This window comes from Aedes aegypti, chromosome 1 (genome assembly GCF_002204515.2).
Source record: "Aedes aegypti strain LVP_AGWG chromosome 1, AaegL5.0 Primary Assembly, whole genome shotgun sequence".
NCBI lineage: Eukaryota > Metazoa > Arthropoda > Insecta > Diptera > Culicidae > Aedes > Aedes aegypti.
The window spans coordinates 47,053,657-47,080,751 of NC_035107.1; the positions used below are offsets into that span (position 1 = coordinate 47,053,657).

A 27,095-nucleotide genomic window follows, 5' to 3' on the forward strand; every position below is an offset into this window, starting at 1 on the left:
GATTTTAGACAGCAAATAATGATTTGTAGATTGAAAATAAAAATGTTGGTATTAGAGGGTTAATTACATACCATTTTTGAAACAATTTCATGCTCATCTCAATAGAAAATTGAAATTTTCCTTATATATTGTAATTAAGAATCCAAAACGGCGATAACGAAAATTGGATGCCGTCTATTGAAGTCTTGCTGGTGTTGTATGTTTTTTTTTAAATCCATTGGTTATCATTCCTCACATAATTATTTATGAGAGCTTCTCATCTTAAGAAACTTGGCGCAAAGTTCTTAGCAGGCTTTTATATTCCTAAATCAGATTATTTGTTCTGTGCTAACACTGATAGGTTTTATGGCAACTTTGGATTAAACTTAATTGTCTCAGGAAAGCTAAAGCTTCCAAAAAGCTAGACGAAACTATAGATTTGATTTAGTGATACAATCTCGTGAACTAAATTCGTCCCGTTATGTATATAAAAATGTTTATACAAGAATTATTGATAAATTGTTGTGGCACAGCGCATGATTGCTCCGTATCTTCATTGAATTTAAAAAATAATTTTATGAGAGAGATTACTGGTTACGCTATAGCAAATATAAAGGCCTACGATAAAATGAGTTATATATGTTGAATGTTACGATTATTGGTAATTTTTGGTGATGATAGCACACACTAGACTTCGATTTTACATGACATTTCGGTCTACTGGTATTTGGCCATCATAAGATTTTTATGTGAATCGATCGATCGTATCGATCGGCCCGCGGGCCAGACTGATTTTTAACTTTGCCTGCATCGCTAGCGAAGAGTTCGATATAAATTTAAAATTTTCAGCATGGAGTAGACAGACATACTACAAAGCGAACGCACCAACTACCTAATTATTTCTAACGTTTGCTACGTTTGCTGGCAGTAAATTTCACGCAAAAGGCTATTTACCCGCATAATTATAAATCATATTGACACCATTCCCCAGAACATCCACAACTATTTCCGACAATAACCACACAATTCCACAAATAATTCAAAGTAACAATAAAACGACAGTACCCCGAACAGTTTTTACAGTTTGTTAAATGGTAATTGGGAAAATAAAAATGTGGGAAATAGGCGGTTAAGTTATGTTACCATTTAAAAACGTCGATTTTTTCGAACAAATTTTTCGAATTATGTTATTGTTGATATACCATCCAGAATTTCGGTGTCTAACACTATGGCGAACAGTTCAGGAACAGTTGGACAGTTTCTAAAAAAAAATATGGCGGAGATTGCTTGTTGCATCGCAAAATTTCTCAAATCTTGATAAAAATTATGAAAATTTCATGATTTAATCACACTGTCCTCCAATAAATCATGTTTTATTATCATACAAATTATCCTCACTACAAAAAAGTGTGCTGTTCAATGCAAATGTAAATATTTCGCATTCTTAGTACTGCATAATTTATAATACCGGTAATGTGGCGAAGTGAAGTTGTAGCTTTGCTGCTGCTTTGTAGGCTGGATCGTACTTTTTAGTCTGATTTATGTCACTGTTTGTTCTTGAATCTGTTCCTCGTCTAACTCTAGTTCCTGGTGGAGGCAGCGAAAGCGGTAGGCTAGCTTCATTTTGCATCCAACAGCTTGCTCGAGTATCACGATCCTGTTGAAAACACAACATTGAATTGGCCGCAGTTTTATAGAACTTTTAAAAGATTTAATCACCAGCGCTATAGTTTAACCGGATCACAATTAAATTTCCGGAAACATATTCTTTTACAGGCAATCAAAACTTCGATTGGAAATACGCAACTTAATAATTTTTGTTTTGTGTTTTTATTCAATTGCACAAATGCATACACGCTTAAGAAACATCACTACGATAGTTGAAGTTGCACAACATATTTAAAATACATTTTGTGTTTTCACGATTTTAATCAAATGTATCAAACATAATCAATTTTACCGTATTTTTTTTATCTAAAACAAAACTCTTTTACGACCAAATTGTTATGAAAAATTATTATATCTTTGTACGAAACATACACTACTAATTGGTTACTTTTAAGCGTGCCTCTACCATTTGGCAAACCGTGGCCTCATACTTCAACTATTTTGCACGAATTTAAACCCCCCTATAGTTTCACAATGCCATGACAAAATTAGATACTGTTACAATTTGATATGCATTACTCAAATGATTTTTTATAATCTAAAGCTTCAGATTTATTATTGTACAACAAGAAAGCTACTGTTTGTGAAACATTAACCATAACAGTTGAAAGAATGTTACTGTATGAAATGTACGGCGAATTGTGTTTTTCTATGCGGGTATGCTTCGGTGTGATGCAAACGGAATATTTTTTTGCTGAGATGTTCATGTGAAGGTTTGAACGGCTTGCGCATGATTGATATAAACACAGAGTAGAATAAGAAAAAAAAAACTCAGCAATCACAGAAAATGAAAACCGACTTCGCGAGTCTCGTCTCGGCATGGAATGACTCGATGGGTGGGTGTTCACTGGTTGGAAAAAAAATCCAACTGAAAAGCTCTTGAATGTCAAACTAGGCTTACCACCGGCACCAAACCGGAACCAACTCACTCGCGACTGTGGTATTCGACAATAGCTGTGTTGTTATATGCACCAAAATGGTTTTGATGAGTGAGTTTGATGGATAGCGGCGACAAGTTTCGTTACCTATTTAGGATTCATCGAATGTAGCGCGGTTGTTGCACCAGGGCCAGATTCATTTCTCGAGCGCGTACACGGAAAAAAATCACTAACACTCCAGACGTCGTGCTGTTGTATTTTGTCCAACACTGGTGGAAAAACCTCGCTTGTCGTACACAGCATTAGCGTGGTGGTTTTGACGGTGGCAAACCGCGCGACGACTGAGAGGCTAATAAAAGAAAAATTAATCGAAAAACTCAGGCAATCGATATGGATTAATACACCATCTTCTATGGTGACAGAGGGCCCAATAAGCTTGTCAGATGGATCGGGCCCGGGACATCCAGTCTACTGTCAATCGTTGCAGTTAAAATAGGACATGTACAGAGTGTGGAATAACTAAAGTTTATGCATTGATGACTGATGACTAGCCTTATTCTTCTTCCATGTATTTTGGGATTCTTCCAGAAGACCATTTAAGATTTCTGGGATTCCTCTTCCTTTATGACACTACAGAAAATTTTTCAGAGAATCTTCCAAGAATCCCTGTGGGATTCTTCGGAAAAAAAACCCTTCTGGGATTCTTCCAAAAATCTCTCGGAAAGTCCTCTAAGTTTCTTTCGGAAATCTTTCTTAATTTATTATAGTTATCTCTCTGATTGCTCTGTGATTCTTCCGGAAATCTTCCTGGGACGTTCTCTTGGATTATCCCGCAAATTCCTCTTGGATTTTCATGGAAATCTTACAGGTTTCATTCGTAAATTTCCTTGGAATACTGCCGAAAATGTTTCTATGATTGCTTTCCAGAGAGATGGAATCCTTTAAAAAGATCTGTGATTCTACTGAATATCTTTTGAAGATTTTTTCCAGAAATTGTTCGCGGTTCAAAAACCCCGCAGGATTTCTTCTGGAAATCCATCCAAAATTATTAGGGGAAGTGGTGGTAAAATGAACAGGGGTGGTAAAATGAACACCGTGCCTTTTACCGAGAAAAAAACAAATTTCGATAAATTTTTATCACGCACTGACGATTTAGAGCATTAATCTGAGTGTTCGGGTTGATACGTAGGTCAATTGAAGTGAAAATATCAAATAAAACTAAGATTTTAGAAAACCACGTTTGAAAATTAGAACTGACGTAACTTTTAGCTCTGAAGACTAGAGGTTTTTCAGTGATGTGAATATCGTTATGATATGATGTCAAATCTGATATCTATAGAATTCTTTTTGAATGGGTTACAATCATTAATGGATGTTTTTTCGGTGGGGCAATGAAAATTTTCAGAAATATTTGTTTTGCTCACGTTTTTTGCGTGGTGTTCATTTTACCACCAACCGCTGTTCATTTTACCCACATAGTGCAGGTAAAATGAACATTTGCATCGCTTCTCGATAGCGATGAAAATATGTGAAAATTTAACTATTTAAATCTGAATCTATGTCACTGCTTTAGATTACATCCCTATTTTTGATGTTGTGCGATAGAACTTTACAAATTCCTCGTTTTTCTATCAGAAACAAGATGATTTCCTTAAGGTGTTCATTTTACCACCCCTTCCCCTACATCCATCAGTAATTCTTTCGTGAATGTGCCTGGCATTTTAGAGGATTATTCTCTCAGGATTATACCGATTCCTCTTGGATTCTCCCGGAAATCCAACTGAAACTATAGTAAAAAATCTATTTCTTCTTGCTCTTCCGAAGTTCCCGCTTCATTATTGCCCTGTACTGCTCCACCGGGCGCAGCTCCGGACAGTTTGGCGGATTCATGTCCTTTGGAACAAAATGGACAGAATTGGCCTCATTCCACTCCAGGACACTTTTAGAATAGTGGCATGATGCCAAATGTGGCCAAAATAGCGGAGCTTCGTCGTGCTGCTGCAAGAACAGCAAAGGCGCTTCTCGAGGCACTCAGATTTGTAGATCTCGCCATTTACTGTGCCCTTTGTCACGAAAGGCTCACTCCTCAGTCCGCAAGAGCAGATGGCCTGCCAAATGAGATACAGTGGGATTCCGTTTTTGGCAACAAAGTTGAAATTTTCAGTTGCCAAAAACGGAACCGTGCCAAAATCGGAACCCATATTTTAAATTTCATTTTTCAACTACTGGTTTTGAAAACATCATTAGAATATTGATACATCATCTTTATGGGATCATAAGGCATCGAGACTTCGGAAAGGTTCACTTTGAAGCATTTTTTGTAGGCTTATACTATGCTATGAATCTATAGCCCCGTGATGTTAATTCTTGCAAACGTTCCACATACTTTTTACGCCTCAACATCTTCAATGATTTTTTAGAAGCTTAATGTACTCTTTTCGTATAAGTGGGCCATGTAAAATCAATAATCGCATAAGTGACCTTTATTCAAGAACTGGACATTTTCTGTTTTTTTTTTCAAAGACGTGTTCACGAAACAAAAGCGTTGGGTATTGTAAAACGACATGAGCTATTTTCTAATGTAATGAACTTTTGGACTTCAGCGTTATATTTGATAAAATTCGGTAAGTTGCTCCTTTAATTTATGTTTCTGATAAAGTAAAGTAATTCATAATGGTAATGAATGTAATCAAAAGGGCAAACATAAACATGAGATGATTCATAAATGCGACTTGTAATTTTGTAGAATTTAGTTTTTGCTTGAAATAATTTTCAATTGAGCTTTATATGTGTTTAACATCTACCTTCTGAAATCAACGGAAATTTACAGGATCCTGTTATGGAACCTTCTAGAGCCTGATAGAAATCTTAAGGTTCTCATAAGGGATCTTTATTAAAACGCTAGGGCTCTGAAGTATCTTGCCAGACATTCGTAGGATCTCGCCTAGAATTCTCAGGATCTTGTTAAGGATTTTGCTATGAATTAACATCTTGGGATTCCGCTGCGATATTGCTGAAAATTCTCAAGTCACCGATGGAAATTTTCACTGGCACACATCAAATTACTCTGGAAACCTTTTCAAAAACCTCAAACTTCCTCCGCAAATACTCAAAATACCACTAGAAATTCCTCTTATCCCGCTTAAAATTTACAGCACACCCTAGAAATCTTAGAAATGCAGGATATACAGGAATACAGGATTTTGGCCATAATCCTCCATAACCTATTCTTAGGATACCTCAAAAAACCCTCAGTGTCCATTTTAAATTTACAGACATCCTCATGAATCCGTTAAAATTTCTGAAAAGTCCCTTAAGAATCAAGAATCTCCTAAGGATTCTCCAGGTTACAATTAGGAAACTCATAGACTCAGCTTGTAAGGAACATTTTGTTTATGTTGAACCCGTATCCTTGATTTACAATCTTGTACTGAATTCATGAATGATTTGTTCAAACAAGCTGTTCCAAATCTGAAGAAAAGGTTTTTTTTTGTGTATCGCCTACTGGCAGACTCAAGTGGGCTGGTCACTCAATATGAATGCCTAAGAAAAAAGATTGGTCCCTAGTTGAGATACTGGTGGAGTTTATTGGCCTCATGAAACGTTGCGAATGCATGACCAATGACCATCCTGAAGTAAATAAGCGAGTGCGCGTGTCCTTAGTAGGTGGTGAGATTTGGTAGAATATCGACGAAAATGGAGCTCTGGAATGTAATCGGTGTGGAGTTGACATGCTATTCAAATGACTAAAGCAGCAGGCACGATAATATGTACAAACATTTATAAATTTTAATGGTATTGAAAAATGTTGCCAAAAACGGATCCATTTTGTTGCCAAAATCGGGGGGTGCCAAAAATGGAGCATGCCAAAAACGGAGCATGCCAAAATCGGAATCCCACTGTATTTGGAGGCGAACTTCGACATTTTCTTCTTCTTAAATTTTGTCGTCCACATCGAACTTGTTCTTGCCGGTGAAAAACTCCAACTCCGGAATTTGCTTAAAATCGGCTTTTATATACGTTTCGTCGTCCATCACACAGCAGCCATATTTTGTCGATTGTTGCCGCTCATCATGGTTTGGGAAGTTCTGTACCTTGTATGTATGTAGTCCAGCTCTCTTCTTTGCATTCTGGACGTAGCTCTGCGACATGCCGATCTCTTTAGCCAAATCACGGTATGAGACGTTGGGATTTGCTTTAATCATCCGCTTCACCTTTCCCTCCGTCTTTTTGTTCTCCGGTCCCGGTTTTCTTCCAGCTCCTTTGCCGTGGTCCAACGTCAACCGCTCCTGGAACCGCTTCTACAGTCTGGAGACGGTTGAATAATGAATGTTCAACATTTTTCCCAACTGCCGGTGCGGCAGGTCAGGAAGTTCCAGGTGTTTGGAAAGAATTTTGGTCTCTCGACTCGCGTTGGTTCACCTCCATTTTCGTTGAATCGAAAAACACGACTTCGAGTTTGACAGCATGTCAATAATACACATCAATGAGAAAGTGTGTAAAATTTGGTTGATTTTTACCCAATGGTAGAAAAGTTATGCCCTGTTGAATGTGTCGCAATAATTTCGTGTTCGCCCTTTATGACGTAAAACTTATAGTGGAGACTTCCTTCGGAAGAAGAGTGAAGCCTTTGGTCTAAGATGAACTGGCCCAAGGTTGAAAATCCCAATTATTAAATTAGAAAAAAAAAATCCAAAATTTAGAAAATTTGGTCTCTGGCTCAATGTAGATATGTAGTATTTTTAGAAAATGTTAATAATTGAATACCTCCAATCAATCAAATTTTTCAAATTATGACCACGAATCGGTTCCAGTTACTTCCCTGTGCGTCGTGTTGTTTCGGTTGTTTCACCGACGGGCATATGGATAAATATTATGATTCGAACGAAACTACATGCAGAAGCCGCGACAAGTTGACCGAAAAATCGGACCGGAACTCGGTAACAGAACCCTCGTGATCGTGTCGTGGTAGCAAAAAAAAATATCGCAAAATGTTAAAACATGTTAAATATTCCTACCGTCGAAGGAAACGATTTGTTTGTTGTTCGGACTTTGAAAACAGAAACTTGTTGGCTGGCGTTGAATGTCCGTATCGCCCGGCAATAGTAGTAGTCTTATTCCGTCCGGGTGGATTGTGTCTCCGTTGGCGATCCAATTTCGCGCAGGAGACGTCCGCGAGGTGCGTCCGACGCACAAACGTGTCTCATTAGTAGCGGTTGCGATTTTTTTTTTCGTTTTCCTGGATGGCATTTGAGTGAGAACTTCCGTCTGTCTGTGGGGCGTCATTGCTGTCTGAGAGACGCAATAAAACGTATGGGACCGTGTTTTTGCCAATGGCGAAAATGGTGGGAAGGCTGTGACAGTTTAGACTACCAACCTTTCTTGTTAAAATGTTTGATCATATTTGATTTCTTCCATATCACTAATTCAGTCGAAGTAGGCGAAAGTGCATCCAGGTTACCAAATAGCAATTTAATTCGCCCTGTTATCCCCCAGATATAATCAGAGCTGTAGCAGTAAATGAATAAACAGACACTCTTGATGTGCCGTGGATCATGATTGTTACAGAGAGCGATGAGTGAGAGCTACTCTCAATTTTCTCAGAATTCCAACCTTGTTTCTGTTCGGGTTGTGGATGAAAAAAACCTTTATTTCGATTTTTAGACACGACTCTTCTAAAAGATAGTGATCTAAATTCCATTCTAAGGCGTCATATTTGAATGAACAACTGAATAAGCGTGTGGCGAAATAACTATGGCATTGTTTCATTCCCGGTACATTCCTTATTTCGAAATCTATCAACCGCATCAAATGGCCACTCAGATTAGCAAAAATCCTTTCATCAATTCCGAGAACGACGCCTATTGTGTTGAAAAGTAGCCCCTAATCACACAATCGCGTCAATTTTCGGGCCCGCAAAGAATAGAATCGCCTACCCACTATTCCCAGCCTTTCCCGTATTTTTCGTCCACAGCCTACTTATCTCCCAAACCCGATCAACCGCACGGATTTTCGTTTCCTTTCCTTTCGGTTTCGCGCCATTGTCCCCCGGAAACTCTTTTGATCTAGGCCCGTATCGGGCTCTAGCCATCTTGGCTCGGGAATTCTATTCAGACGTGCTCAAATTGTTGGCGCACCGAAAGAAGGGCCTCGAAATTGGAATTTCAACAAAGATCACAACAGTCGATGTTCCATCAGTCGATTCGACTCAAGGAACCATACTTATAACAAAATTTCATGGCTACTATGATGGTCGTTCGGAACAGTTTCCCAACAGATTTCTGTTACATGACTTGCGAATAGTCCCTTCAATTCCGACTCATGGAGACTTCACTGTAGCACAGACGTTGCTCGACCCTTTCGAAAGGGGCGAGACACTCTGCATGACTTAGAAAATGAAAACATCACCCGAAAGGTGGTAGCCGGCCGTCCAACGCCGTGTCTGTCCGTTCGGTCGGTCGGTTATCAGTCCGCTAGCATCGATGATATTTTTAGCGCTCTCGCGACGGCATGCAGTTGTTGTTTGTATGTCGCGAAAGCAAACATCAACCTCACCATCATCATCATCATCATGAGGCGTCATTGTCGTCGTCGTCGACGACGATGTAGACTTCATCAGAACTGGTTCAAATATTTGCCATTCTCAATTACCTGCCCGCATGGTGGAAGTCTACGCACCGCGCCAGCAGCGCTGGTCCAGACTTGATCACGTAATCATTTGATTCGAGTTGCAAATGATACTCATCTGGATTTCCGTCTCTCCCTCTTTCCAGGTCCTGACATCGTCCAAGATCTTCCACAAGCAGTGATGCCCGAAGAAGAGGAGCGCAGCAAACGTAAGTAGTTGATCGACGTCCTGATTTGTCCACCTAAGACTTTAAAACACCTTTCTTCCGCTTTCAACAGATTTCGCCGCCCTCCTAACCGGTCGCACCTCGTCCATCCTGAAACGGGACGACATGAAGTCCGTGTACTCGACGATCAACCCGCTGAACTTCGTCGCCACCGGGAGATTCGCGTTCCACAAGAAGAATCTCTACTACAGTTTCTACATCTCGGAGAAGGCCCCACGCCCGCGCACGATCCAATTCGTCGACCATCAGGGCAACATCCTGGAGGAACACCCGCTGGTCATCCCGGCCGAGGGTCCCTTCAGCGTCTACCAGAACGCAACCGGTAAGATCTGTGGCGTGTGGCGTCGGGTACCCCGTGACTACAGGCGTCTCCTGCGTGACGACATGATGAACGTCGTACTGCTCTGGGGCGGCAAACATCAAGCTGAACTGGCGATCGCTGGTCCGATCGGCAAGTATCCAGCCCTACCTCAGGAGCTGTTCAGCTCTCTGCTAGAACCAGCTCCCGGAACCAATCCGGAGCAGATGAACGGCGCAGGTGGCACGGCAATCGTATCCACCAAGAGCGGCGTCACCTCGTCCATCTACTTAACCATCGTACTGAATGGCGTATTCTCTCCGGACGATATTGCCGACGTTCCCCTAAACATCCGCCTGGAGATGCAGAACAAAGATCAAATCGTCCTGGAAGATACTCAACGCGTCAGGAAGCCGGCCCACGACATCAACATCATTGAAGTGTCGTCCCCGCTGTCCGTAAACGACCTCCGCCTGTTAACTCGCGGTAAGCTCACGGTAGTCGTCGAATCCAAGCGCAAACCCGAAGCCTTACGTATCCAAGGAGTCATCCAAACGCGCGTAGCCTGCGAAGTGTTCCAAACCTTGCTGGCGTCCCACAATCCAGACTCGCGAACCGATACGAGCGGCCTCGCTTGGATGTACCTCAACAAGGAAGGCTCCTTGGTCTACAACGTTCAAACTCACAATCTCCACATGAATCACAACCCAGTGGTCACGTTGATCGACGACAGCGCCAAGCGCAAGGCCGACCTCGAGACGCTTAACATCGACTCCAGTCACATCACCAACATCGTCGACCGCATGGGTCCACGTGTGCTGGAACCGCTGTACTCCGGCGACCTCGCGATAAACGTCGCCAATGACCAGAACCCCAACCTGATCCACGGCAAATTCGTTACCCGACCGGTTGCAGACGCTCGCGACTCCAGCGCACCAGTCCTGCTGAAGCGCATGGGCAACTCCGCCGTACCGCTGCACTCCGTCGGTATGGCTTGGATGGCCGTCGATAACGAATGCAACCTACACTACGAAGTGACACTGACCGGCGTCCCCAGCTCGTACCACCCGGTTCAGCTCTACCTCGATGAACTCCCCATCGAAGCCCCGAACGCTCCGATCAGCCAAACCTCCCTGGAAGAATTCACCGGCAACTACCTCGAAGGGTTCATCCTGGCGCTGCCGTCGGCCGAGCTGGCCAAGCTGGAAACCAGTGTCATCTATCTGGAAATCTTCTCGAAATCGAAAAACGAAACCATCCTGAAGGCGAAAGTCAAGTCGATCAAGGTGCCGAACCACTGCACCGGCCACCAGTACCACGACAACGACGTCCAGAACAACTCGTTCGCCCCGATGGCCCCCAACGACAACACCGTCCCGACGGTGGAAACGAAATGCTACCACTCGTCCCGCTTCTACGACGAAGGGGACATTTGGCACAGCGCCCTCGAGAGCTGCACCATGTGCTCGTGCGTACAGAAGCGCGTCAAGTGCGAACCGATCCGCTGCCCGCCGCTCAAGTGCCGCAAGGAGGACATCGTCCAGAAGCGCGGCGACTGCTGCCCGACCTGCGCAGGTTTGTCCCATCCCACCCAGAAATCCTTTACCTTTGCTAACTAACCTCTCTATCTCTCTTCCCGCCAGGATCGAAGTACTCGGACGACACCCGGGTGGCGATGCCGCGCGGGTGCAAGCTCGGCGACCAGTTCCACGACGCCGGTTCCACCTGGCATCCGTACCTGCCGCCGAACGGGTACGACACCTGCACCGTTTGCACCTGCGACCTGGCCACGCTGGAGATCACCTGCCCGCGGACGCAGTGCCCGCCGCTGAGCTGCAGCGAGAAGGTGGCCTACCGCCCGGACAAGAAGGCCTGCTGCAAGGTGTGCCCTCAGGTGAGTTGCTCGAGGAACTTCCACGTGAAAGTATTCAGTTCTAACTGAACGCCATTTCGCTCTCATTTGCAGATCATTGAACGCACCAAACCAGTTCGCTCGGGCAACCCGGACGAGATGGGCGACCAGGGCAGCAGCAGCGGAACGCTCCGATCTCCCCAGGCGATTCTGGAGAACGGCGGCTGCAAGTACAATGGGAACGTGTACGAGAACGGACAGGACTTCCATCCGATCCTGGCGTCGCACGGCGAGCAGAAGTGCGTCAAGTGCACGTGCAAGGTAAGAATCTTGATATGAATCTGTTGAGGATATCTTAGAAAAGCATTCTGCTTAAACATTGAAGGGATCTTCTATTGAATCTTCAAGTTTTGGTTTCTATATGGCATGTTGAACATTATAAGCGCCTAAATGGGCCCATAACCTGTTAACACGATAGAAACAAATATGACATTGTCTTCAACGCTAATCTATGGAGGCTACTGTTGAAACATTCTCTCGAAGTTGCCAAAACATGTTGCCTTAACTGCCTTTGAAAGTTGCTCAAAATTTATCTGGAAGATGTTTAAACTTCCACTGGGAGTTTTCGAAGCTTCTAATGGAAAGTTCTGAAACTTCTACAGGAACTTTTACTAGGTATTGCTCAAACTCGCGCTGGAAGTTGCTCAATCTTCCACAAGAACTTTATTAAACTTCCACATAAAGTTTCGCAAACTTCCCCATGAAGTTTGTCAAACTTCACAGGAAGTTGCTCAAACTTGCACAGGAGGACATTACTCAGACTTCCGCCGGAAGTTGCTCAGACATCCACAGGAAGTTGTTCATACTTTCATAGGCAATAGCTTAAACTTCCTCGTGATATTGCTTAAATTTCCACAGGAAGTTGCTCAAACTTCCACAAAAACTTCTAAAGGAAGGTGCTTAAACTTCTACAGGAAGATGCTCTAACTTCCACAGGAAGTTGTTCAAACTACCACGGGAAGTTACTCAAACTTCCACAGTAAAATGTTCAAACTTCTACAGGAAGTTGCTTACACTTATACAGAAAGTTGTTCGAATTTTCACAGGAAGTTACTCGAACTTCCAAGGGAAATTGCTCAAACTTTCACAGGAAGATGTTCAAGCTTCCACAGTAAGGTGCTCCAACTTCCACAGGAAATTGCTCAAACCTCCACAGGAAGTTGCTTAAACTTCCACTGGAAGCTGTCAATCTTCCACAGGAAGTTGCTCAAACTTCCACGGGAAGTTGCTTAAACTACCACGGGAAGTTGGTCAAACTTCTACGGAGAATTGCTCAAACTTCCACTGGAAGTTGCTCAAACTTTCACTGGAAGTTGCTTAAAGTTACACATGGAGTTGCTCAATCTTCCACAGGCAGTTGCACAAATTTCCACAGTAAGTTACTCAAACTTCCACAGGAAGTTGCTCAAACTTCTACGGGAAATTGCTCCAACTTCCACGTAAAGTTGCTCAAACTTCCACTGGAAGTTGCTTGAAGTTGCTCAAAATTGTACAGGATGTTGCTCAAACTTCTACAGGCAGTTGCCCAAACTTCCACAGGAAGTTGCTCAAACTTCCACAGGAAGTTGCTCAAACTTACACAGGAAGTTGCATTGGTTATTCACATTTCACATTCACATTTCACATTTCACTAAATGTTGCTCACACCTCCATAGAAAAGTTGCTCAAACTTTCTTTGGAAGTTGAGTGAAATTTCTCATAAAGTTGTTCCAAATCAAAAAGTTACCAAACTTGCGCTGAAAGTTACTCAAGCTGTCGCTGGAAGTTGTTTGAACTTCCACCTAAATCTTTCGCTTGAAGTTGTTCAAATTTAAGTGCTTAACTGATAGCTGTCAAATATTTGACAGCAGACCAAACATTTGTCTTGAAAACTGTGATCGGACCAGAAACGAAACGCGTGTGGTTTGATCGAATATGTCAACTGAATTAATGTGTATTTACGTTTGATAGTTGCACGTTCTTTGAAATATACTCATTTTTTCTCTAGAATGTACCCAGTACACTGTGATCAGTTTATACCCAACTTTAACATCCCTTCTTAAACTAATCACACTTTATGCGTGGTATGCACCTGAAACGTAAAGCGGTCAAGTAAAATTCCTCTTTTTTACCAAAGCAATTTTGAGCTAAGTGTCACTTTTACTTGCGGAATAACTGAGCGGCTCATTTCTCCGTACGGAAAAGCGAAAGCTCTATTTGATTTGTACGGCAGGCGTTACCGACGTTATGAAATCAGCTCTTCTTCTCAGCAGCGTACAGCTCAAGTAATTTCGGTAGCGGAATCATTCCTTGACCGTTTCTTGTCCTATCCTTTTGCACAGTACTTATGATCAGCGTACCAGCCATTAATACCTAATGCTGAAGGATGTTTATCAAATGTTTCGAACGGAAGCCCCTTGGTGACAATGGCCTTTTGATCAGCAGTTGGCACATAACTCACCTGCACCTTGCCTTCTTGTACACACAGCTTGATGAACGACAGCTTTACCTCAGTGTGTTTCAGCTTCTTTGAAGATCAGATTCTGCAATGGCTATCGCAAATTGATTGTCCACGAATATCTTCACGGGACCAGGATCCAACAACTTCAACTCCTCGTCAGCCAGGGCGCAACACTCAGCCTCAGTGAGGAAAGTGTCACGGTTCTTAGCTCCTTAGATCTCCATGATGTCGTTGATCCGTAAACTTGAAGCAGGTATCTGGAAATCGAATGGTTATCGTTGATATCGACCGGCTAGCGTCCACGAATCCAACGATTTATCAATCAGCTTCACTTCTCGTATAAACCAATCCTAAGTTCGAAGTACCCTTGATGTACCTCAACATCCTTTTTGCGTGACCCCAATTGCTGCTCCGAGGGATTACACTTGAACTGGCTGAAGAAGGATACAGCTGCACTCAAATCCGGTGAGGCAGCCGATGAGCTCACGATATGGTTGGTCTAGATGTTGAGCTCCCTGTGACTTCTCGAGCTGCAAATTGGTCTCCATGGCCGTACGGGACGGATTGCATCCTTCCATGCCGAATCGTTGCAGAACTGCGTTGGTGTAGCTCAGCTGGCTGAGTTTCATGGTACCTTCTCTCCGGTTTCGATCAATTTTCAGGTGCAGGAGCACTCTAGCTTTGCCTAGATCCGGCATTCTGAACTCCTTCTGAAGCATTCGCTTGACCATCTCCACATTACTCAAGTTCTTCGCAACAATCAATACGCTATAGCGCACGTAGAGGCAGATGTCTCTACACATCGTTGAAATCCACATTCAGCCATGAATTCGTTAAAGCGATCGTTCCAAGCTTTCGAGGCTTACCACAGCCCATGGATTTGGATGATTTACACACTTTGTCCCCCTCCTCGAATCCTTTAGACTGTTTCTTGTAAAAGTTCTGATGGATGAGCAAGTCGCGATGATGGGCATTTGCAAGCATAGCACGAACAGTGGACATTTTCACGACTAGCGCATAGGTTTCGGAGAAATCAAATCCATATCTCTGACTAGAACCCTTGGCAACCAATATCGCCCTCCGCTTCTGCACAAATCCATCCGGGTTGAATTACGTACGGAGAACTCATTTGCAGTAGATTGGTCTGCGGCCTGCCGTTAAATCTACCAGCTTCCATGTTCCATTGTCAGTCAATGATCGCAACTCAGCGTTCCAACACTCCTCCTCATCACACACCTTCTAACCACCATCTGCCATCGAGATCCAACTGTTCTCCAAGCTCCATCTGGCACCGAACTCCTCATCCGCACCTTCAGCCTCGTTCTCAGCATCTTGGCCTCCAACTCTTGGGCACCTCGTCCAAGCCACCTCCCGTCCAGACTCCACCTCCCTTCCAGGCTCTACCTACTCGTTGAGGTTCTGCCTCCTCGTTCAGGTCCTGTCTCATCGTCCAGGTGCTTCCTCGTGGTCCCTCATTGAAGCTGCCTCAGTGTTCTCCAGGCTTTCCTGGGCCCATAACCTGTTGAAGGATACATCTACTGTATTGTATTTCTTTATGATTTGCAATCGGATGTGGACGGGCTAGCCTCGCTAGGATCTGCGTGGTCTTCAACATGATCTAGCGACGGTAACGGAACTTCTTCGATAACCACATCACGTGCAATGGATATCTACTTGCCGTCCCGCAGTCGGTAGCCTTTCGTCCCGTACCCGACGAAGTAACAGGGCTTACTACGAGCTTCAAGTTTGCTTCGCTCTTCTCGTGGAATGAGGCTCATAGCCAGGCTTCCAAAGATCCGCATCCGAGACACATCCGGCTTGTGGCCGTACCACAACTCGTATGGGATTTTGCTCGACGCCGCTGCCGCAGTCGGTGCCCGTAGAGAGCCACCGGAAGAATCAATGTTTTATACAGGGCGAATTTTGTTTCCGTTTGCACTTCGCGGGAAACGTTGTTGTCACATGGCACAAGTATTCCAAGGTAAACAAATTCTTCAACAACTTCAAACACATCCGCATCAAACACTACCTCAGCACCTACACCACCAAGCCTGACTCTATCTCTACGTGCAACCATGTACTTCGTCTTGGTAGAATTAATGGTCAAGCCTATCCTCGCTGTCTCCCTCTTCAGAGGCACGAAGGCCTTTGCCACTGACCTGCGATCGATTTCAATTAGGTCTATATCGTCCGCAAAGTCAAGGAGCATGTGCGACCTTGTGATAAGAGTGCCATTTCTCTGTACGCCAGATCTCCTAATAGCACCCTCGAGTGCAATGTTGAGCAGTAAATTCGAAAGTGCGTCTCCCTGCTTCAACCCGTCTAATGTCTCGAACGAGGTTGACAACTCGTCTGCGATCCGAGCACTTGATTTCGAACCATCCAGCGTAGCACGTATCAGCCTGATTAGTTTCGCCGGAAAACCATGTTCAGAGTCGTACGCCGCCTTGAAATCAATAAACAGATGGTGAGTCTGCAAGTTATACTCCCGGAAACTAAATAGGATCATTCGCAAGCTAAAGATCTGGTCCGTTGTCGAACGGCCCTCACGAACATCAGCTTGGTATTCGCCAACGAAGGACTCTTCGAGCAGTCTCAGTCTGTTAAAAAGGATGCGCGACAGAATTTTGTATGCCGAATTCCGCAGGGTAATTCCTCTGTAATTGACATACTCTAGTCTGTTCCCTTTCTTGTAGATTTGGCGTATGAGGCCATCCAACCAGCCTGTGGGCAATTCTTCGTCTTCCAATACCTTCTGAAGTACTCTGTGGATCGACTGATAAAGCTGCTCACTTTCGTGCTTGAGAAGCTCGACCGGGATCTCGTCCTTCTCAGCAGCCTTACAGGTCTTCAGCTCGCTGATAGCCTTTTCAACCTCTTCTATGGTCGGTGGGTCCATAGCTTGATCGTCATCATCAATGTTCATCCTGTTCCTCGCTACATTTCCATTTTCACCGTTCAACAATTGCTGGAAGTACTTCTTCCACCTGGCAGCCACCGCCGTTGTATCGGTCAGCAAATTCCCTTCTCGATCATTGCACATGGCGGGCACTGGTACGGTATTGTGCCGCGCACCATTGACCGTTGCATAGAATCTCCGCATACCATTCCGGTTCATGCTTTCTTGAGCTTCAGCTACCACACGTTCTTCTTGCTGCCTTTTCTGTCTGCGGTGGATTCGCTCTTCTTCGGCTCTCGCTGCCCTGTACCGCTCTCTGTTCTGTCGGGTACCGGCCACAAGCATACGGCTTCTGGCGACATTCTTCATGTCTGTCACCCTCAGGCACTCTTCATCGAACCAGTCGTTTCGTCTTCGTCGTTGACCAGTGCCAATCACCTTCCGCGCCGATGTTGTCACAGCTCCGTGAATAGGGTCCCACAGGCTGTCGACATCTCCAGCAACATTGATTCTTCCCAACTGCTCGTCTAGCTGCTGGCGGTACTGTGCAGCTACTCCATCAGTCGACAAGCGTTGTATATTGAAGCGCAGCGTTCTGTTTGTTCTGGAACTTGTGACGCTGGATAACCGCGCCCAAATTTTAGCTACAACGAGATAACGATCCGAGTCGAAATTGACATCTTAGACATCTTAGAAATGACATCTTAGACATCTTAGAAATGTCCCCCATCAACCAGCACGTGGCCTATTTGGGAGCAAGCATCACCACTCGGTGTCGCCAAGTGTGTTTGCGGATATTCTTTCGTGAGAAGTAGGTACTGCTGATTGCCATCCCTCTAGCAGCAGCGAAGGCTACTAGCCTCAGGCCATTATCATTGGTAACGGAATGGAGGCTTTCCGTTCCAACGACGGGTCGGAAGAAATCTTATTTCCCGATCTGCGAATTTGCGTCGCCGATGACTATCTTGACATCTTGTTCTAGGCACTCTCCGTAGGCCTTATTCAGGCTCTCATAGAACTCATCCTTCATGCCATCGAGCTTATCGTTCGTTGGCGCATATATGCTGATCAGGCTGTAGTTGAAGAACTTCCCCTTTATTCTCAACACAGATTCGGTCGCTTACCGATTTCCACCGAAAAATTCGCTTCATCTGCTTCTCAAACACTATGAAGCCAACTCCACGTTCTGCTCTGTCGCCACCGCTGTAGTAGATGTGGTACTTGAATGAAGTGTTGGCGATGGAGTCCACCGCTCGGAATTCACGTTCTCCAGTTCTCGGCTGGATAGCTTCCACGTTCACGCCGACATTCTCACGTTCCAAGATCCAACTTTCCAATCGTTGCCGGATCTGTTGCCGCAAAATCAATCCGTTTGCTCTACTTTTGCCTTCATTGGTTGATGAAGCGTCTTCGATAGGATACCTAACCAGGGTTGCACTACCTACATCGTGCTAGAGGAGCTGCCTCCTCGGTGCTGACATGATACAGTATTGTCCATTTGTTCTTTACCTGATGACCACGGTCATAGCCATCACAACCATCCACCTTTATCAGGGCTTACCCTGACCTATAGCTCTGTTTCTCAATAGTTTCAAGTTCTTTCGGACATGCTATTATGGTGAGCTGTCATGCACTAGCGGTATTTCAGCTCTTGTGCAACAAGCGAGCTTTCACAAAATCCTGTGTGCATTGCTCCGTCGATAGGGTCTCCAGCACTGTGAACAGCTTGTCGTACGTCTTCGGCATCGTTTGGAGGAAGTAGAACACCACCAGGTGCTCAGGCAACTTGATTTCCGTCGAATCAATGTCTCGAACCATCCGGTCGAAAGCCAACCAGTGTGCCTGCATCGACGTTGCCTCGTCGAACTTCATTGCCGACAGCCGTTTCGTCAAATCGAATCACCCGGAGATTCCCTTTCGAGGAAAAGTGGATTGGAGCGTTTTCTAAATTTCAGCTGGGATTCCCTTTCCCTTAATATATTCCAACTGCGAGTCAGCGATGTTGCGAACGAGAACCGATTTACATTTGAATCGAGCCGCTAGAAGCCTTTCCTTGCTCCTCTTTGTGTCGGCATCGTCGCCGATGAGGATCCGAAACATTCTCCGCTTTCACTGCGCACTTTGTGGGGTAATTAGATCCGTCAAAAAGCTAAATTTTCTCCTCCCCCTCCATCGCTACTTGCAAATTTTTCGACCTCTGTGAAAACTAAACGATTAAACGTGTTCGAACGCGCACTATAGGCTGAGTCCATAACCTGAAAATTGTAAAACGGACCAGAAACAAAACGCGCGTGTTCTGATCGAATACGTCAAATGAATGGATGTTTATTTACGTTTGTTAGTTACACGTTCTTTGAGATATACTCATTTTCTCTCTAGAATGTACCCAGTACACTGTGATCAGTTTATACTCAACTCTAATATGTTTGACATCATCAAAATTTTTAAAGTATCGAACAAGTATTGGGCTGTTGTTAGATCAGAATTTTGATAGCGCCGAACAAATGTTGGGCTGCTGTTAGATCTCTGTTAAATATTTGATACCGTTTACTGATAGCTGTACTCTCAAGTCGTAAAATGAAATGTCATTCTCAAAACCCCTCGTCAACTGCCGCATTATCATAACTATTTTCGTTAATATAAATTTATTACTCACCAAATCTTCCTCTTCTTCTTCTCTTCCTCACAGGACAGCAAAATCAACTGCGAACGGAAGCGATGCGCGCGCGCGTTGTGCAACCGTCCGAAAAAGGAGAAAAACGCCGCCATCGACGAGTGCTGTCAGTGTCAGAAGGCGGTCCGGCATCAGCACGGCCGGAGACGTCAAAATCAACAGCAACAGCACAACAACAAACAGCAGCAGGCGGCCATATCTGTAAAGAGTTGAATTGATTAAGTTTCTATTTCTGTGTAACGATCTAGTAGGCGAGCGCGTGTGCGTTTTTTTTAATCGCGGGATGAAAGTGGTTCGTTGTATTATTTTCGGAATATTTTTTGTTTGATTCTTTTGTTTTTAGTTTTTTTACGTGGTATGTGACTAGAATTTTGACATTTTTCATCAAAGTGAATGAACGGTGTTTAGGTTTCTGTGTGAATGAGTTTAGTTTGATAGCGAACCAATCAGTGATACAAAGAGGAGATTTGGCCTGCCAAATAGGAAGTGCGTTGGGAGTGTTTGTATTTATTAAGGTTATTGAAAAAAAACTTTTTTTCGAACAGTATCAGTTAACTGGAGTGTACGCTGTTAAGTGTACAATTCTTATTTTTGGAATACATCTTAGGAAAATCGAATTTGAACAAAACTTATGTCATCCTACTAGAAATTACAATGCAGGGTAAATCGGATGGAAGATTTGAGAGGAGAAGAGCGAGAGGGCGGAATTACGAAATAATTGGAAATTTCTTATTTTAAAGAAATTATCCAGTTGGAAAACATTTTGTATCAGAGATCACTATTTATATTTTTCTACAAATAGGCATAGTTTTCTAAATTGTAGGTATAGTAGAACGTAAGGGAAAACCAATATTTATTTAAAGGAAAAGTTACTGGTCAGCAACTACAGCAGTAAATCATTATAGGTCATTCGCATTTAAACAAATGGAAACACACACTAAGGAATAAGTGCATAGAGGAGAGTGAAGCTTGGAAAGTTGTAAATGCTTGTTGGAACTGTATAAACACCTATAAACGCTAGTTTTTTTGAGATTATTTTTAACACTGATATGATTGATAGCAAGAAACATCTGGGCCCATAACCATCGATAACACCCAACTTGAATCCTCTATCAATTTAAGCAATTTGAAAACGCAGAACAATACTTGACATGAGTATTTTCCTCTAGAACGAAACAGGGAACCGAAGTTCGGTCGATTTCCAAGGGTTTCCCTCGTTTGAAATTTCATTGTTTCTAGAAAGACATTCTAGTCACGTGTCCTAGAGCTACATCCTGCAGTTAAGAAGATAAAATGTATCATTTAGAAGCATGGAAATCGATTGAGGAGGGTTAAACCGGGAAAAGCAGAGTCATCCTATGCAGAGAGAATGCGAAATCACGATCGACGGATTGCGAGGGACAGAATGGAAGAAATCCAAATTACAATTAGAAACTTAATCAATTCACTGAAGGGAAAACCACATTACGCGATTGCTTTTTATATAATTATTCACACCTACTTCTGCTAAGCAAAACAGACAAAACTTAGGTCGACAAGAAAAAGCAAAACAATTCTTGAACTGTTTTTTTCCTGTTACCACGTACCAAAGAAGACTGATATATTAAATCTTGAAAGTTAAAGAGAGAAAAACGATGAAATAAATTTGCTGATGTAAAAAAAAACTACTGAAACCGAACCATCTTTTGACGCTGAGAAACCGAGAAAACAGAAAACTGTCGAAACACACACAATACATACACACTCACAAACATTTCGTCATATTTTCGTCTTCAGAAACGTCACAACCCATACAAAAACCATTACGTTCGGAAAAACTTTCCAGTCAAGACATATTTCGGAACCGTCATCCAACCAAGAAACAGTATTTCCACGCTGCTTCAGACCGAATTTTTACTCAATGAACGCAGCGCAACAGTTCTAATCAGAACCATACACATTAACCCATACAATCATCGAGAAGCAAAAAATAAAAAAAAACGCTTTGATTTCATCACACACATACACCTTCACGCTTAATATATCGTGTAACCGCTATAAACGGAAAACAATCATTTGAAAAATCCCAGCGGAGAGACTATGGAGCATAGTCACATGCAAAGCATAAAATGCTTCCGTTGCGGGAGCGAACGACACCGAAAGAGAGAGAGAGAAAGAGAAAAAACAATCAGCGAAACAGAAATCCAAGCATGCCATAATAAGTTTTTTAATGTTGATAAATGAATAAATTATTGTAAAACAAACAACACGCTACACGATAAGTAGGTACACAAATACACACGTAACTTTATGAGAAGGGAAGAAACCGAGATGAAATCCAAAACCGAAATGTTCGGAAAAACAATACGGCGCAACATGGCGACCGTGTCATTTCTATTTGAGCTAGGATTGAAATGAATTTTGAACAAACAATGTATTACTCCCTAGATTTTGTTTTTTGAGAGAACTCGATGCGTGCAGCCGCAAAAGCCCTGCGCAAACATTCTAAGAGGTAGGTTGCTTACACGACTACGTGCCAAATGGCTTTATACCGAGAAAAAGAGAGAGAGAAGATGAATTAGATAGGAGTGTCTCGAGCGTGCGTGCATTGCGTCACCTACGGCCTACTCTACGGAAGGTGTTCGCATGCGCGCCCGTCCGATTTAGGAAGCAGCGAAGCAAAAGCAAAAATAAGCGATTTTATATTATATCCACCAAAACAAAATCGAAACCAATTTAGGATCAACAGTTGTAACAGCATCAAATAAAGAACGGATATACAGCAAAATGGAGGCCGCGTTTGAATGAAATAAAGATGAAAGAAAGATCCTTGACCCTGCTCTATTGTTCTACCCACCTAGCTTGATGCGCTCTACACCTTTTAGTTTCAATCAGACATAACGCGAAGAACGCGTTTACGAAATTGTTATCCGGAAACCTTACAACATGCTCTGCCCAGCACACTCTTCCATATATTTGTTGGAATAGATATAGCGTAGCACCTCAGGTAGAAGGATCGTCGGTTGAAAAGCATGCGTCGTCGTAGGTTAAAGTGTGGCAGATTCGTTGAGAGAGGTATGATATTTGTGTAGGATGTTGAATTGTAAATGTTGCACCTATGGTTCAAATTAGCGGGGGTATACGGTATTGCCAAAAAATCAGTAACCGGCAAATTGAAGAAAAATGAAAAAGGATAAGGACATTCAGAAATAAAAATTATAAAAATCCAAACCAAAAAAAATACAAATTCGCGAGTAAAAATAAATCATTGCCCAAAACGGTTTTTAGAACGATTTTAGACAACGGAAAATGGTATTTAGATCGAAAATAAAAATTTGTGTATTAGAGGGTTAAATCTAGGTGAAAACTTCACAGAACATTATTTCAAAGATAAGTATTGTAAGGAAGATGGATTTTCAACCTTTTTTAAATTTTGAACGGCTCTAATATACATTCATTATTACGGTTCCGGGTCACTTGGCCGAATGCCGTTTGGCTGAACGCCATTTGGCCGAAAGGATCTTATGGCCGAATGCCGTTTGTTCATATGCCGTTTGGCCGAAATTGAAAACAAAAGTGAACTACAGTTAGCATGTTTTGTAATAAATTTCGAAGCTGAATTTGTAAGAACTACTTATTCAGTTCATTCATAATGAAGGAAAATCTTCATTGAAATACACATAATAAGCTGTTTAGTGTTAGTTAAAAAAAACAGTCAGAGCTGAAAAAAGAACATCTTTAATGTAAGTAATTATTCACTTCTCTGCTAGCGGTGGCTATTGTAGGGGTATTCGCATCGCGGGCGGTGTCAGCTTTTGACAGTACCTAAAACGGTTTAAGTCTTATTCGTCCGTCTGCTGTCATGTCGATCATGATACTTGAAAAACTCTCAGGATTTCAATCATTTCTATACAATTTCGGTTATTCCATCATCCAACGTTCAAAACAAGATTTCACTCATAGGTGAATGCCTTTGTCTCAGACACCAGTTTATTCAGCATTTCTGCCCATTTCCGTCAGAATCCAAGTTTTCGATTCTCTGCCTATGTCCAGCAGAGACCTTTTTCCGCTGGTTTCTGCTTATTCCCATTCGAAACCTTCAGTTTTCATCTCCGCCCGTGATCATCGGAGATTACTGTATGAGTCATTTTATAGGAATTTTGTAAATCGATGCTTGTCAATTCGATTACTTTTGCTCTACCAACTACGCCAATGTAGTAAATTGAACAACGTCTTTGCGAGCGAAGATTAGAGCAATAACTGACATGTTTTTTTTTCCTGTTTTCCATCCTGACATTTCTCTAAGCCTACTTGACATGCTATGTTGGCTAAGATGATTTAATCAAGCTTACACTTTACATCCTCACAGGGTAGCCACAGAATTATTAAATTTTTATAATTTATGACTATTTTCTGTCTGCCTTTCTTTCATACTGCAGGGAATTTTATTCCAATTTGTCAATTCGCCTGTCGAAATGTCGAATTACATTTAGTGTAGAAATAGGGTCCTAAAGCCCTGTCCCAATTTTAGTGCCAAACACTTAAGTTTAGGCCAGTGGTCCTCAGCCTAACTGGTTGTGCGGGCCACCCTTTTACTCTTAAAACACGTCGCGGGCCACTAGATGTAAACATATAAGTTCGATCAAAACGACTCGATTAGAATTACTTTCGACCAAAAAAAAATTCGATTGGCACGGCTCATTCAAACAAGTTTTTCGACATTTGTTACTTAACTTGAACGATTGGGGTCGATTTGAAACGAGACTCAACAACACTTACTTAAATTTCGTGCCAAAATGAACCAGCCTCTGATTGGTCCGCCAGACAGCGTTACCATCAATGATTATTGTACGATAGTTTTAGCACCTTCTGTGTTCAGCTTTTTTTCTCTCTTTTTCAATTTTCAATGATGCGTACCAGTTTTCTGGCAACACAAGGATCATACAAGAGACGAAGAGAACTAATAAGAAGCCAGGTGTCACATCTTGTTTCAGAGGTCGGCAGGTGATTTCTGGAATTTGCGTGCTTATTATGTCTGGCAGTTACTAGCGATTTCAATTATCTTTCCAAACAACACTGATGTCCCTGGATTCTCAAGAGTTCATCCTTCGTGCAAAGATAAATGTTAAAAATTATAGGATTTCCGAAAATGAAAGATAAGGCAAGTGTATTATTTCTTTAAAGATGAGGATGGATTTGATAAATCTTCAATATTATAAACATTTTTAATACATTAATTGTAACATTAGAATAATCCCTCCCCTTGGTTATGCGACCTTGCCGCGATGATCCATTAGCCCATATGATGGAAACCAAAGGCGTAACCTGTAGTGGTGGTATCACATTTTGGCATTTTTGCTTAAAGCCGCGTCATAATTCATATGGCATAGACGCAATAATATCTCGGATGTGATCCAACGGACATTCTGCGTCATTGATAGAATTGATGCCCATTTCAAATAATTAATCTATTCGAAGTGGACATTAATACTATTGGTGACGTTCAGTTTGCCTTTTGCTAACCAGAATGATCCGTAGCCACTCTTACTCTTACTATTAGCTAGCTAGATACATCGTTATCATATACGACGTAGGGAATACTTAGGAACTCTTAGAAAAATGACTAGTAGATTCACTGAGTAGAAATAAGTGGCGACAATCTTATTTTAATATGGTTTTTACATTGCCATAATAAGAAATACCTTTTTTGTAACAGCGGTATAAATAATCTAATTCCAGCTTCATTTTCGCAAAAAATACAAGTAGAAAGTAGGCGTTGTGAAGCATTGCATTTGCCACCGAAAAGTGAATCTTGTAGGAGACTGTAATAGAAGCCTAAGGTAACTTTACTATTCAATATTCACTATAAAAATGACTATGGAAAGTAAAACGCTGAGATCGATCATTAGGGTACACTTGCTAGTTTCGAAAAATTGTTGAACAGACAAGGAAAGCGACTTTTTTCTTTAAGGATATATGAACGTAATGACCAATAAATACATTTAACAACAAAAAATGAAATTAAGTAGAACTCTTACTAAACAGCCTAATTTTGTTAAGACTTCACGACAATTGACATTTAAGACTCTAATCTTATGTAAAAGACAGGAGTAATCAGAATAGCACTTAAATGACAAATTATTCAAAACCATTTTGACTAGACAGTATCAGTAATGACACTACTACAATACTATTTCAAACAAATTCTGATGGAGCTGCTGATTTTCACAATGCTTCCTTTTCTCTGAAGCAAGGGAATATGGGTACTTTTCAAAAACTATCACGTCACAATACTAATAAAAACAGTGTTCATGTGGGCGCCATTGCCTAGTCCGTCTGAGTATTGGTCCTGGTAGAGGGGAAACTTGGCAAAAGCCAGACCGAGGGTTCAGCCTTGACAAGTTAAGCTGTCAGGCAGCTCCAACTGAATACCATACAAAAAAAAAAAATAATTGTAACATTAGAATAATGACAACAATTAACCTCCATAGAAGAAAAAAAAAAACCTTAGCCGAATAAAAATTATGACTTCAGCGTTATTTTAGAATTAAAATAGAAATACTTTCCTTCGTTTCTTGATAACCATTCCATAAGGAAGAAAAAATCTGGAAAATTATCGAATGGCTTACTTTGCCAGATATTGCGGAAGATATCTAGTTATCTAAGACAACTTCTGAAATCACAAGATGCGGGCCGCACAACTCCAATATTCAAAATCACTCCGCGGGCCGCACAAAACCTTCCTGAGGGCCGCATGCGGCCCGCGGGCCGCAGTTTGGTGACCACTGGTTTAGGCCAAAAACACATGTTTACTCAGTTTTTTTTAATGTTTTTCATTTGTTTAAGTACAAAAAAACATTTTTTTTTATGTTTTTATAGATTTTGTCACACCCCTTGGTTTAAACTCAAATTTTGGGTGCATTTTGTTTTCTGTGACCCTTCCGAAACGTCAGATAGGAACAACTCCAGTGTTAAAAATAAAACCCCTTTGGTATTTTTGTCGACTAAGCGAACGTCAAACATGATCTCAAGTGTCAAGGTTCATTTATGGATCCAATTTTTAAATTAAAGTTTCAATATGATATATCAAATAACGGAGCGGGAAAAATTGCTAAAGTAGTTGCAGTAACATGCTCTTTCTTATTATGAAATGAAAACAAGATTTCATTGAAAGCGAGGCAGATAGAAAATAGTCAGGCCTGTGTTGGTAGCAAAGCTCAAAGCTTTGAGCCAACCCTTCTCCAGTAGAGAAGCTAGGCAAAATACAGGATGCTTCGATGCTTACTGACTTTAAAATGGCTTGCTCAATTTTTGTTGAGTGTCATGTACCTGGCGATATTTCCTCCATCGACCGTTCTGTCCTTCCCCCCATGCGAAGTGTGACAGCGACGGTGTGACAGAGATAGAAGAGCGAGTAAAGAGAAGAAACATTTTTTTCATTTCCCATTCCACATGTAACCTTACTGAAATAAAGACGCGGTTATACAATCAGTTTTACTTTTCGATTGGTGCGC

At 42.2% G+C, this 27,095-nt stretch overlaps 1 protein-coding gene across 1 annotated transcript in view; it reads left to right on the top strand.

The window, feature by feature from the left end:
* Positions 1-22,369, top strand: part of LOC5566777 (dorsal-ventral patterning protein Sog) — a 115,118-nt gene extending 92,749 nt beyond the window's left edge. The window contains exons 4-8 of the mRNA XM_021844237.1: positions 9,299-9,361; positions 9,432-11,252; positions 11,321-11,571; positions 11,644-11,850; positions 19,618-22,369. Of these exons, the coding sequence (XP_021699929.1) occupies positions 9,299-9,361; positions 9,432-11,252; positions 11,321-11,571; positions 11,644-11,850; positions 19,618-19,815 (2,540 nt within the window). The 3' untranslated portion in view covers positions 19,816-22,369. The remainder of the gene's footprint in view (positions 1-9,298; positions 9,362-9,431; positions 11,253-11,320; positions 11,572-11,643; positions 11,851-19,617) is intronic.
* The last annotated feature ends 4,726 nt before the right edge of the window (positions 22,370-27,095 follow it).